Consider the following 12,519-nt stretch of genomic DNA (forward strand, 5'->3'; position numbering starts at 1 on the left):
TATATATATATATATATATATATTCAAAGCAAATGAGCAAAGCAGTGAGAGGCGGCTTCTTTGGCGAAGAAGTAAGCAGTGAAAGGTCTCACGACCTGATCGTGACCACCACATAGACAGACAGACAGAAGGTGTTTCCAGCTGTTTACCGGATGGCCCCACCCCCTCAACTTGGAGGCATAGCCAGTACATTTACCAGCAATGAGGATTCTGGGATTTGGGAAGTGGTGACGTGACCATGTTGTGAGCTTGTCATGTGACTTGGTCAGTTTTGAGTGGCCAAATTGACTTTGTGATGGTAATGTTACAACTAAAGGATGATTTAAAAAAATCTTGGTTTTCTTGTTTTGCCATTTACTTTTAGTCCTTTTAGTTTTTTTCTATATCTTGGCTCCATGACCTCAGTATTGGTATCAGTAGACAAATGACGTGATAGGGAGTTGGACACATTATTGATCAGAAACATTATTTCCAGACAAAACCATCAAGTTGTGTTTATCCTTTGCAAAGCGACAACGTTGAGAAGCCTCCCTCCACACCGTCAGAACCTCTGTTCTCTGGTGACGGTCAGGAGTAATGAAAGATAATGCTGATAACTGATCCTTTGTGTGAAGGACGTCATCACCTAAATATCACTCTGGGAAAGTGTCCTCTCAGCTATTAATGCTCCGTCACCCTCCGCTGGGGGATTTAGTCTTCCCGAGTCGGGACGTCCTGACCGCCTTCGCAAAGACCTCCGCCAGTAGGAAACCCTCACTTCGGTGTTTTAGATGCTCAACACTTGGCTTCCCCGCCACGTCGCTGCTTTAGTTATCCACGGTTTCAACTGCATCGTAAATATATCTGCACTAAATTGATCAACAAATCACCAGATCACCAAGTCTGATACATTCAATTTACTTTTGCGTTATGGGCGCCATGGAGTATGCGCAGTAGTGTAATTTCCCGTTTCCCATCTAACTGTAACTCATGTGATGCATCAGAACGTATCAGCCAATCAGAACGAGTCAAAACGCAGCAGCAGGCAGGACGGCATGACGTCACGTTTGGAAGAAACTTTAGTTTAGGAGATTTTCTGCCCTTTACTTTTTTTTTTAAAGATTAAATGTCCAGGACTGAAAAATGCACCGTGTCAACTGTTTTACAGCTGTCTTTTATTTTATTTTTGTCCTGGAAAAGGCTTTTTGGGCCATGTGCGATTTTTGGCTGCAATACCTTGAGTGGCCACTGGAAAGAAATTGCAGCGCTGCCATGTTACCAGACCAGAATCCAGTTCTTACAAAACATCCATGCGTCACAATCAAAAAATAATGTCTTTTCTGAGGATTTTCTGGCCTTTACACATATATTTTTTTAATGACTTGACTTAAAATGAAAACAAACAATAAAAAAAAAATATCATGAACATGTGTTTCAGGTCAAAGGTTGCCCGTCATTTTAATCATGTCAATATAGCCGTTTCTTGATTTTTTTATTGCGGCCTGTGGGTCTGTTTTTTTTTTCTCTTGCAATACCATGGCTGACCACCGGGGAAAAAGTCGGCGGCAACATACGTATATATACATATGCTGCTGCTATGCTGCCGTGCCAGCTAGGGGGCAGTAGTGAGCCTGACAGGCGGATCAAGGCGGTGGCGGCGGCCGCCAGTCACCTCTTCCCCTCTCCACCCGCAGCCATGCATGAAATTGATTTTTGCCGTTATTACCTCCCCATTGGCCTCACTCACTCTCTCACTCACTCACACACTCCTTCACGCAGTCTGTCACAACAGTGCACCGAAATAAATAAATAAATAAAGTATTGTATAAAAAAAAATAATATGTCATCATGAGAGGCCTAATGAGGGCGCTGTCACCCGCAGATTGATGCTGGCTGTTTAAAGGGGCGTGACGCTGCTGCTCTAAATGTGCTGCATGATTGATGGAGCTGCCAGGGCCGGCCGGGTTGCGCCTGCCATGTTTTTTTTTTTTTTTCTTTGTTTTTTTCTACAAAATAACAACATGCCCGTTTTTTGTTTTTGAAAGTGACGGACTGCTCGAAGATGCTCCTCAGCCTATTTTTTTTTTTTTTTTTTTTTTGTTCTACCACAGCTGACATGGTTAGAGGGAAGTTGAAGCAAGCACACCTTGAGATGGAGCCGGCAATTAATCACTGTCATATCAGCTGGTTTAAGTAGTTCAGCGGTGTAAAAAAACGATGTATTCTCCTGGAGCCTCCGAGGGCAGATGGCTGCAGGAAAATGGGGCATTCATTGTTTTTTTTGTTTTGTTTGTTTGTTTGTTTGTTTTTTTCCCCTACTGTAACACTCCCTCTGGTGGTTCAAGTTACTCTTTTAATTTACATGTCCAAATTTAGTGCATGCTATACTCTGTCAGTGATTACATTCTAGTACAGGGAATAGTGCTAGTTGATGCTTTCAGCTAATTACAATTACAAAAAACTTGCGGCTCCTGGAGGCAGAAGGCTGCCTGTCCAACTTTAAGTGGTTTTGAGGGAAAGAAAAAAGTAGAACTCGCTGACTGAAGTCACCTTTTCTCCTTTCAATGTATCTTGAAACCATCTAAAACAACAACAACAGATGCAAGAAATGTGAAAAGCACCAGAACAATTCAAGATTTGGTTGAAAATGTTTACTTTATTAAACTTTTCTTTTGCTTTATTAATGGGCCTGAGGGTGTGAATGTGTGTGTGTGTGTGTGTGTGTGTGTGTGTGTGTGTGTGTGTGTGTGTGTGTTTAGAACTCCTCATTGTGGTGATTTTCTTTCAACCTTACTGATGACAAACAACAGTGACATCCAGCATTGCGAAAGTTCATATTGTCAGTCCAATGACACAATGTTAAGTAAGTCCCTCTGATTTATGAGATGTTGAACTTGAGCTCTGGGTGTGGGGAGGATTCGTGAGAGGAGTTCAGAATGAAGGTGATGGTGTTTGGGAAGGTTTTCATCTGCTCTCTAGACTTTAACTGAGACCAAAGAAGGCAAAGTGTTTAAAGCACTTCTCAATCAGAGAGCGTTTGAGATTTCTTTTCATTTGTTTTTGACCTTTCAGTTGAAGATGATGGCCTGAAGGACAAGATCAGAGGTTTGCCAGTAAAGTGATGCCGGGGTTTTGAAATCTCTCGGGGAACCATAACACTATAAATATTGATTAGGATTCCTTTTCTTTTCTTTGCTGATTCAAGCCGTATCTACATTGTTGCTCACAAAGTTTGGTGTATGTTTTTTTTTTTTTTTTACTTGTCTTTTATCTCGCCAAACTAATTCTGTGCATGCATTAATTTCACCTGGATATAATGCGTCATTGCACCTGGTCTAAAGTAACTACTGATGTATTTAAATGGGAACAAACAGAGGGTTGTATGGCATATACTGCACAGTATCTCTCTATAGTTTGTTTTGTTTTTGTTCAAATGAATGTGTTGAAATTAGCAGGTGTGGTGCCTAAATTTGATCTTACACACTAATTAATATATTTTGAGGAAACAACCAGGACACGAATGTCAATAATAGCAGTTTGTACGGTCATGTGTCATGGGTTGAATTTGAGATTAAGGTTTGTTTAATTACTCTACAGTATTACATTACAAATGTAGTTTTAGTTTTTTTGTCTGAAATAGTGTTTCTAATGTACTGCTGGCAAAGAAAACAAAAAAAAAAACATCCTCTGTCATCCATGCTACATGTGAGTAATAACACCAGGTCAACAACAAACAACGTTCTTTAAAATCCCACAGCAGGCCTACAAATTGTGACAAGTTGATGGGCCCTCAATAGGTTTGTGCGGGGGATTTTTTAAAAACATTTTTTGTTTTGTTTTGTTTGAAACGGAAGCAGAGCCAAGACGTTGTGACCTTGACGGCGACGCTAAAACGGAACTTTGACTCGTAGAATTGCGTCGATCGTCGATCCCTCGGTACCGCCGCCTGCATAGTCGGCGCACCTGTTGAAGCAATATTTCAGAGTCTTTAGATAAGCCACACAGAGACAGCAATAATGTAAACTAAAGCATAGAACAGAACACTCGATATAGTGCGTGCACACAACTTTAAATGGCTTCTTTGTATAATCGAAAAGCTCCACCAAAGGATTCACTGACCGCTTTTCCATCCAAGTTTGAGAGGAACGTTTCAATGAAGTGGTTATCCAACGTTAGCGAACCGCGCACTCGTTCCAATACTGAACGGGTTCAGTGCATTGTTCTGCAGGCCTCTTCTCTGCAACATCGACTTGATGAATTGTAAAAAAATAATAATAATAATAAAAACAGAAGAAAAAAAATGGCAACTGTGTATTGTGTACTTATATTGATGCCACTTTTTAACTGATCTGTATTGAGGTGAAATAACATGGTACCAACAGTAGATTATTTCTGCTTGAAGTCAAGTTGTCAAGGTCGATATTCTGACACAGATTTTTTTTTTCTCTTTCATTTACTGGTCCTTATACAACACACTGTTTTTGACAAACACTATTAAAAAATGTTAGATGAACCCACTGTCTTGTGTTGATTCCTCATTGCGACACTTCCGTCAGCCTGTCAATTACATAGAATGAAGAGGCTCAACTGGCAGGACCATCGCCCCACAGACTGGAAAGCCCACAGAGGCACCACTGCTGTCCAGGATGAAACCATCTGAACATGAATATAACATGAAGTTTTGAAATGTCCTGTCAATGAAGCAGTGCCCACACACTGCTGATTATTATAAATCACACTGTTAAATGTGTAACATCCTTTCTTTCTTTCTTTCTTTCTTTCTTTCTTTTTTTTTTTTTTAGCAAATAGACAACAGTGTAAATCAATAATAAAAGACGTTTACTTCAAGTTTAGCCATTTGCACACACGCACGCACACACACACACACACACACACACACACACACACACACACACACACACACACACCTGTGTGTCTGATAGAGATTATATAACTAAACTTTGATCGAAATCAATACATACAGGATATTTAAATCGTTTTTATCACATCAGCAGCAAAGGGAGATAACTTTTCTGTGAAATCAGTGGCGTAAAATAACCCCAGAGAAATGTTTACTCAGTGAAGGACAGGAGAGCAGGGTGACGTCAGCGCATTTAAAACAGTCTTTATGTGATGACAGAAGAAACAATCTCTTAGCTACAATGAGCGTGTACACATTGACATTGCTGCAGAAAGCGTCGCGTCTTGTGTGGTGTGAAAAGACATGTTATACCGCCATCTGCTGGTGATTAATGGTCGTCGCGCAGGAACCACGCCATTATTTCATCCTGAGTGTGGGAGCCGTAAATTAGTTCAGGGACAGTTTGATTCACAAAAAATAAATAAATAAAAAAAAAAAAATCGTAAATTGTTTAACACGTCATGCAAGCTAAAAATAAATAAATACATTTCTTTGCACTCGTGACTTGACCGGCGAGGCGACACGACGAGCGTCCGTCCAAACCCGTTTCCGCCTTGCGCGATGACGTCACGGCTCCCGGCTGGCCCAGTCAGTAATGATGGCAGCCGTCGGTTGACATCGACACGGTGGTGAAGATAAAAACTATTTCAAAGTTGGAGGAAACGCCCCCCCCCCCCAGTCTCCCCTTTCCTCGCGACACAGTGACGCAGAGCACAGTGGCAGTTGTTCTCAGATAGCACACGCGCACCCGCGCGTACACTCGCGCACACACTCACACACACACGCACGCACGCACACACTTGGCGGGCGCACACAAGGTCTGGGGAACGGGTAGGTAAGTGGACGGAGGCGGGCGGCTAGCTTCACAGCGTCAGGAGTGAGGCGCCGTGTGTGTGTGTGTGTGTGCGCGCGCGCGCGCGCGCGCTCTGCCTGTCACTCCTCCCATGTCTCACACACGTGTAGTATGAGTGTGTGAGAAAGAGGGAGACATGGTGGTGTTTGACACTAGAGAGGCTGTGTGTGTCTGGAGTGCATGTAGCCTCACACTCCCTCCGTCCCTTTGCCGGCTAGCTGCTAAATATGACACACAGGCTAGCAGCTAGTAGCCCCGGGAGAAGTGGCTGCTGGACGGGCCACTAGCAGCAGCAGCAGCAGGCTGCCGGGCTCGTCCGGCTTCAGCTCGACCCAGACAGCCACCACCGCCACTGCTGCTGCTGCTGCTGCTGCTGCTACTTCGGGCTTCATGACTGTTTGTTTTTAGCCTGGTCACTTTTTTTTTTTTTAATTTATTTACTTTTTGATTGATACATATACTGTATCTTATCACACTGTAGATTGAGTGAGTGACAGGGCACTTTGAAATGACATTGAGATGAGATGGTTGTGTCTTCTGTCTGTCGTCGTGTTGTGTGTCTGTGTGTCTCAGCATGTGTTTGTCTTCATGGGAGGTCTTGTGTCATGACATGCAGGCCCGCGCTGCTTTGAGACGCTTTACGACAACACTGAGCACTAACTTTTAACTACTGGCTGCATTAACATGAAGTACTTTCATGTAGAATATTCACACATTCAGTGGACTTGTCTTCTATTAACGCTGTGACTTTCAGGCTGTGGGACTGTTGCACTTTCTAGTTCCGCTTGAGCTGCATGATAGTAAAATAAATTTCTGAAAACCACAGCGTACATTATAAGCAGGAATTAGTCAGTCGGTGACAATGTCACGGCGGTTGAGTTTCAGTAGGTCGAGTGCGCCCACTGACTGTGTGTGTTTGTTTATGTGTTGAAGTGGCACTATGCCCGCAGCTACTGTGGATCACAGTCAGAGAATATGTGAGGTTTGGGCCAACAACCTGGAGGAGGAGCTGAAGAGGATACGTCATGTCATCAGAAAGTACAACTACATCGCCATGGTGAGCAGTGACGGCTGCCACGAGGCCAATAGGTCGAACAGATGAGATAGTTTTTTTTTTTAATGTAATGGTTTGTATGCATTTGTATATATTGTTTGTTTTTTTTGTTTTTTTTAATCAATTCATTTGGTGAGTGTTTGTCTCCTCCTTCAGGACACTGAATTTCCAGGCGTGGTGGCCAGACCCATCGGGGAATTCAGGAGCAACGCTGACTACCAGTACCAGCTGCTGCGCTGCAACGTGGACCTGCTGAAAATCATCCAGCTGGGCCTCACATTCATGAACGAACAAGGGGAATATCCCCCGGGGACGTCCACGTGGCAGTTCAACTTCAAGTTCAACCTCACGTGAGGCTGACCGACGTTCTGTTACTGTTACTGATACTGATACCAATACTATTCGGCTGCTGTGTTGTTCACATTGTGGGGGATCTCAGCTCACTGTTGGCTGCAGAGATGAGACGTTCTGCTGCTGGAGTAGACGTGGCACCGTGAGGCTGTGTTTTATTGACGGACCGCACACAGAACAGAATCAGTCTACTGGTGGAGTCTCAGCACCCACGTTTATTTCCTTCTCCTGAAGTCGCAAAGCCCCAAATTTATTCCACAAAAATAAAAACACCGGGCCCACTTTCCATCATGCCTGGCAAATAAATGGTTGAATCGAATCGCGTGACCTGCAAAATATCGACCCAACATTTTCTCTGTTAATGTATACATTTTTTAAAAAATCCCTTTTTTTAAATCAAAGGGAAACTGCCCGACAGTTAGAGCGTTTCTCAGCTGGTGGGCCGTGAAGCTGCTTTGAATGGGTCGCAGCTTCACGGCCCACCAGCTGAGAAACGCTCTAACTCAGGCATGGCCAAACTACGGCCCGGGGGCCATATGCAGCCCGTTTAAGCTTTTTAATCCGGCCCACCAAACTTGAAGAAATGATATTAATATTAAGTAAGTCATTAAGAAGTTGTATTTTGTCAATCTTTTCATTGTTTTAAGAATCATTTCAATAAAGAGCTAAATACTGTGGGGCTTTGGTTCATTTTCAACAGACAGTAAAGCGTGTTTTCTACATATGCAATGATATATATTTTTCTCCTATGAGGTGGCTCACCAAAACACTCCCATCCATCTGCTCCTGCTCTGCACCCCTCTGTCAACTCCTAGAACCCATTGTGGCCCCACCGGTCAAAAGGTTGCTCTGGCTAACACTTCCCTGTGTCTCCACCAGGGAAGACATGTATGCCCAGGACTCCATCGAGCTGCTGACCACGTCGGGGATCCAGTTCAAGAAGCACGAGGACGAGGGCATCGAGACGCTGTACTTTGCCGAGCTGCTGATGACGTCGGGTGTGGTGCTCTGCGACGGAGTCAAGTGGCTGTCCTTCCACAGGTATTCTCTCTCCAACCCGCCTGCTCTAGTCTCCAGTGCAGTGAAGTCCCCGACAGTTGGAAGACTGCGTCAGGGTTTTTCAACCCCTTTTTTTTGCACCACTGGACATCTGTTGCTTTGAAGAATACTATAAAATATTATACAATGACACATTTTAGCCTAATTCTGACCGTATGGTCTCCTAATGTATTTGTACCCACTCAGCCAGACCTGTTTAGATGCACACAAAGCTGATGTCCTGGGAGGAATTGGGGGGGGGGGGGGGGGGGGGGCTCACATTCCTTTTAAATCCATGTTTCTAAACTGATGGGTCGTGACCCAAAATTGGGTCGCAGAGCTGTTTTGATTGGGTTGTGGCTTCATTGGCAGCTTCCCTTTTTTTTTTAATGGAGATTAACATATGTGTGTGTGTGTGTGTGTGTGTGTGTGTGTGTATAATACATATATATATATATATATATGTGTATATATTTATATACATATACATATATATGTATATATATATATATATATATATATATATGTATATATATATATATATATATATATATATATATGTATATATATATATATATATATACATTTAGATATATATATACACACACATATACACATATATACATATACTGTACATATGGAGAGAGAGAGTTTTTATTTTTGTGGAATAAATTTGAGTCGCGACTTCATTTCAAGGAAATGAATGTGGCTCCTGAGAGCAGTTGAGAACCCCTGTTTTAAAGCGCAGTCACTCCACAATGGAATGTTATTTTTTTATTTTTTATTTTTAGACCAATTACATAATTTGTCACTGCACACCTGATCTCACTGGTACACTAGTGTGGCGCGGCACGGTGTGTTGAAAAACACTGGACTTCATCCCACCAGTGATGCCCCTCACTGTCTTGCAGGTCAGCTGACTGTGACTGTGTCCTGCGTGTTTGTTCGCAGCGGCTACGACTTTGGTTACCTGATCAAGATTCTGTCCAACGGTAACCTGCCCGAGGAGGAGGTGGACTTCTTCGAGATCCTTCGCTTGTACTTCCCCGTCATTTATGACGTCAAGTACCTGATGAAGAGCTGCAAAAACCTAAAGGTATTTAGATGCTTATCAAGACGGATATAACTCATGCGCCTTTTGGATTTTCGAAACATTCGGACTGGAGGTTCAGTTCAGGCTGCAAGCTGTGATCTCCACTGACTGGCTCTGTTGTTGTTGTTGTTGTTTTTTTTGCCTTTTATTTTCAGGGCGGTCTGCAGGAAGTGGCTGAGCAGCTGGAGCTGGAGAGGATCGGACCGCAGCACCAGGCCGGCTCCGACTCTCTACTCACAGGCATGGCTTTCTTCAAGATGAGGGAGGTAAGTCGCAAAATCAGCTCCTTTCTTTTTGTTTGTTTCATTTCATTGCAGGATTCTTGTCTAGTGTAAAGTTTGCAGACATCCGAGTCATAACACCTTAAATCAGTCGACACAGCTGTGTATGTAAGTGCTCATTAGAATCTAGACCGGCCGCTACCGAGACGTGATTCAGTCCACGAGACGACGGAAAACATTGTCAAAATCAAATCCTCTGCTAAACGGTGGAGTGCCAACGTCAATTTCTACCAGTGAAGAAACAAGGTGTCCAATTTGCCGGTAAACTGGAAAAAAGAGGAAATCTCTCGTTGGACGACAATTTATACTTTTTCCATCTCATGATGAGAAAGCTCTGACTTTCTTCAGTGGGAGAGACAGGATTTACATGATGATAAATCAACATGGTTAGGTGCGCGTGCATGGTCTGCATGTTACTTTATCGCTCACTCCTGTATTGTTCAGGTGCAGCAGGTGCTTGAATGCCTCTTTTGGGGACAACGTGAAGAGGGGGGTAACAGAACATTGACCTTTGACCCCTCTCTCTCTCTCTCTCTCTCTCTCTCTCTCTCTCTCTCTCTCTCTCTCTGCGTGCAGATGTTCTTCGAGGATCACATCGACGACGCCAAGTACTGCGGCCACCTGTACGGCCTGGGCTCCGGCTCGGCCTACGTCCAGAACGGGACGGGCAACGCCTACGAAGAGGAGGCCAACAAGCAGCCGTCGTGACATCACTCCCCGGACTCCGCCCCCTTCTCCATAGCCCCTCTCCCTCCCGCTCTCCCACCCACCCGCCCACCACCCGACATCCCGGTTGATGCCAGAAGAACCCACAACACCGCTGCTGCTCCGCCCACCGTAGATTCCTGAGCTCTGGCTGCTGCCCTCACGCACGCCCCCTGCTGGCCGCGTGTGTGCCTGCGTGCGTGCGTGCGTGCACCCGCACATGAGTTTTGAGTGTTGCAGTTGCAGTTACAGGCGCCACCCCTTCCAATCAGTCCTATGCTTGAAAATAATAATGCAATGGGATTTTTTTTTTTTTTTAGTTTTTCCAAAATGTTCTGTAGAAGGAAAAGAAAAATAATATTTTGCACTTTAAGAGCTCGACCCTGGTTTTACATGGAAAGCTGTCTCCGTCTCCTCTCAATTGCCTTCGCTGCATCAGTTTTTACATTGTGAACATGTAACAAAAAAAAAAAAAAAAAGACTGTCTGTCTGGAGCGCTCGCCACACTCGCCAGCCTTAATATTTGCTGCATTTCCTATCTTTTAAAAACTTTTATTTATTGTGCCAAGGAGCCGACTCGACACATCGAGGGGAGGGGAGGGGGACAATAATAATAATAATAATAATAATAATAATAATAATAATAATAATGATTATGCCACTCGGTGTTTTCCGTTGCCCTTCAAGTTCTTTGAGCTCTTGTATCACGATGAGCTCCCAGCGAGTCTGTTTACATGCACATAAAATGCCTAAAGTGTCTAAGTTTGTTTCTTTTGTATAAAGACGGTTCATGATTTGCTGGAATCCAACTGTAAGAAACATTTTGATGGCGACACTCGAAACAAAAACAAAAAAAGTTGCCATCCCCTGCTTGCCTTCTTTTGTTCCATTTACAAAGCTGAGATGAATGCGCACAGATATACACACACACACACACAGCGACTGTGTGTGTGCATGTAAACACCCTCCAGGAGACAAACAGACACTTTTAGTGGAACTTGAACTTTTGTCAGATGTTAAAAATAAATAAAAACACTTGCTGGAAAGTGTGGAGTGAAACACACCGAGTCGACCTGCTGCTACTCTGTTTGGAGTAACTTTTTTTTTTCTTATTCTTTAAGTGAATTTATGGTTTTCTTGACTCTTTCGGGTCACAAAAAAGGAGGGAAAGGAAAAGATTTTTAGTTGTTTTTGGGCGGGGGAGGGGTCTGCAGCACACCTGCAGCTCTGGCACTTGTTCTGATTGGCCACTATTTTTTTTTTTTTTAATAGTACTATTATTATTATTTGTTTCTTTCGCTTTCCATTTCATCCATGCCGCGTACAGAACAGCTGCATGTAGTGAAGAAAAAAACAGTTTGAAGAAAATAAATGGCGTGTTGAGTAGAACTCTGCTAGGCCTGTGTGTTACAGTGTAGGTTCACTTTATAATCAACCCTCAGAAAGAGTGGCTGACGACTTTACCCCCCGGAAGAACTCCCCCTCTTCCCTCCCACTCTTTCTGCAGCACATCTCTCACACTGTAAAAGGAAGAAAGTATAATATGCAATATAAAAGATGATTGTTTTTAGATTATTTTGTAAATAAAGGCTTGAAACTTTTCTACCACGACAACCACTTTTTCTTTTGCCACTTATTGTCTCTTTAATGTGCAACAGAGCCGAACAAAGAGGCGGAAAATGCTTTTTCTTTTTGAAATTCTCATAAGGCATCACAAACTTTTCTGTCGCCGCCTCTTGCGTCTCTGTCGCCCCCTACAGGCAGAAGGATAGAAAAATAGAGATTGACACTGACGCCGACTCACCGCGGAGCTCCGGCCCAACAAGCAGCAAGACATTCTTTCTTTGCCGCGTCGTCTCCTCAGAGGGTGAACACACGAGGCAGCAGCAGCAGCTGTCGCGTGTTCATCACCCTGGTGTTGGTTCTGCACGTTAGAAAAACTCCTAGACGGTATCTGCCTGTTGGTTTGTTGGTGGTGGCCGGATCTGCAGCATCGAGCGCTACAGGTCGGACTTGAGGCCGAGGAGGAAGCAGCAGCAGCAGTAGCTTGCTGGTGTTTCAGCTCCAGCTGCTGTGAGTCAGAGGAGCCCTTGTTCTGGTTACTAATTCACAGAAGTAGTTTTGAAGCAAAAAAAAAAAGAAGGGGGTCGGGGGAGAACCTTCTCTGGTCCGGCCTTGAACATCCTCAGATGAGAGCATGCAACACTTGAACTTGTCACAACACTCAACAAAAGTGGGTGGATA

General features: G+C 43.7%; 1 protein-coding gene across 1 annotated transcript; it reads left to right on the forward strand.

Annotated features, from left to right (window-relative positions):
* Positions 1-5,597: 5,597 nt before the first annotated feature.
* cnot7 (CCR4-NOT transcription complex, subunit 7) lies at positions 5,598-11,338 on the forward strand. The gene is made up of 7 exons (XM_076043516.1): positions 5,598-5,735; positions 6,687-6,810; positions 6,964-7,157; positions 8,038-8,199; positions 9,148-9,292; positions 9,445-9,555; positions 10,147-11,338. Exons 2-7 carry the CDS (start codon positions 6,694-6,696, stop codon positions 10,276-10,278), a joined length of 861 nt encoding a protein of 286 aa, XP_075899631.1. The 5' UTR covers positions 5,598-5,735; positions 6,687-6,693; the 3' UTR covers positions 10,279-11,338.
* Positions 11,339-12,519: the final 1,181 nt, after the last annotated feature.

This window comes from Nelusetta ayraudi, unplaced genomic scaffold (genome assembly GCF_046127955.1).
Source record: "Nelusetta ayraudi isolate G7.1 ecotype Tasmania unplaced genomic scaffold, CSIRO-AGI_Nayr_v1 ptg000075l, whole genome shotgun sequence".
Classification (NCBI taxonomy): Eukaryota; Metazoa; Chordata; class Actinopteri; order Tetraodontiformes; family Monacanthidae; genus Nelusetta; species Nelusetta ayraudi.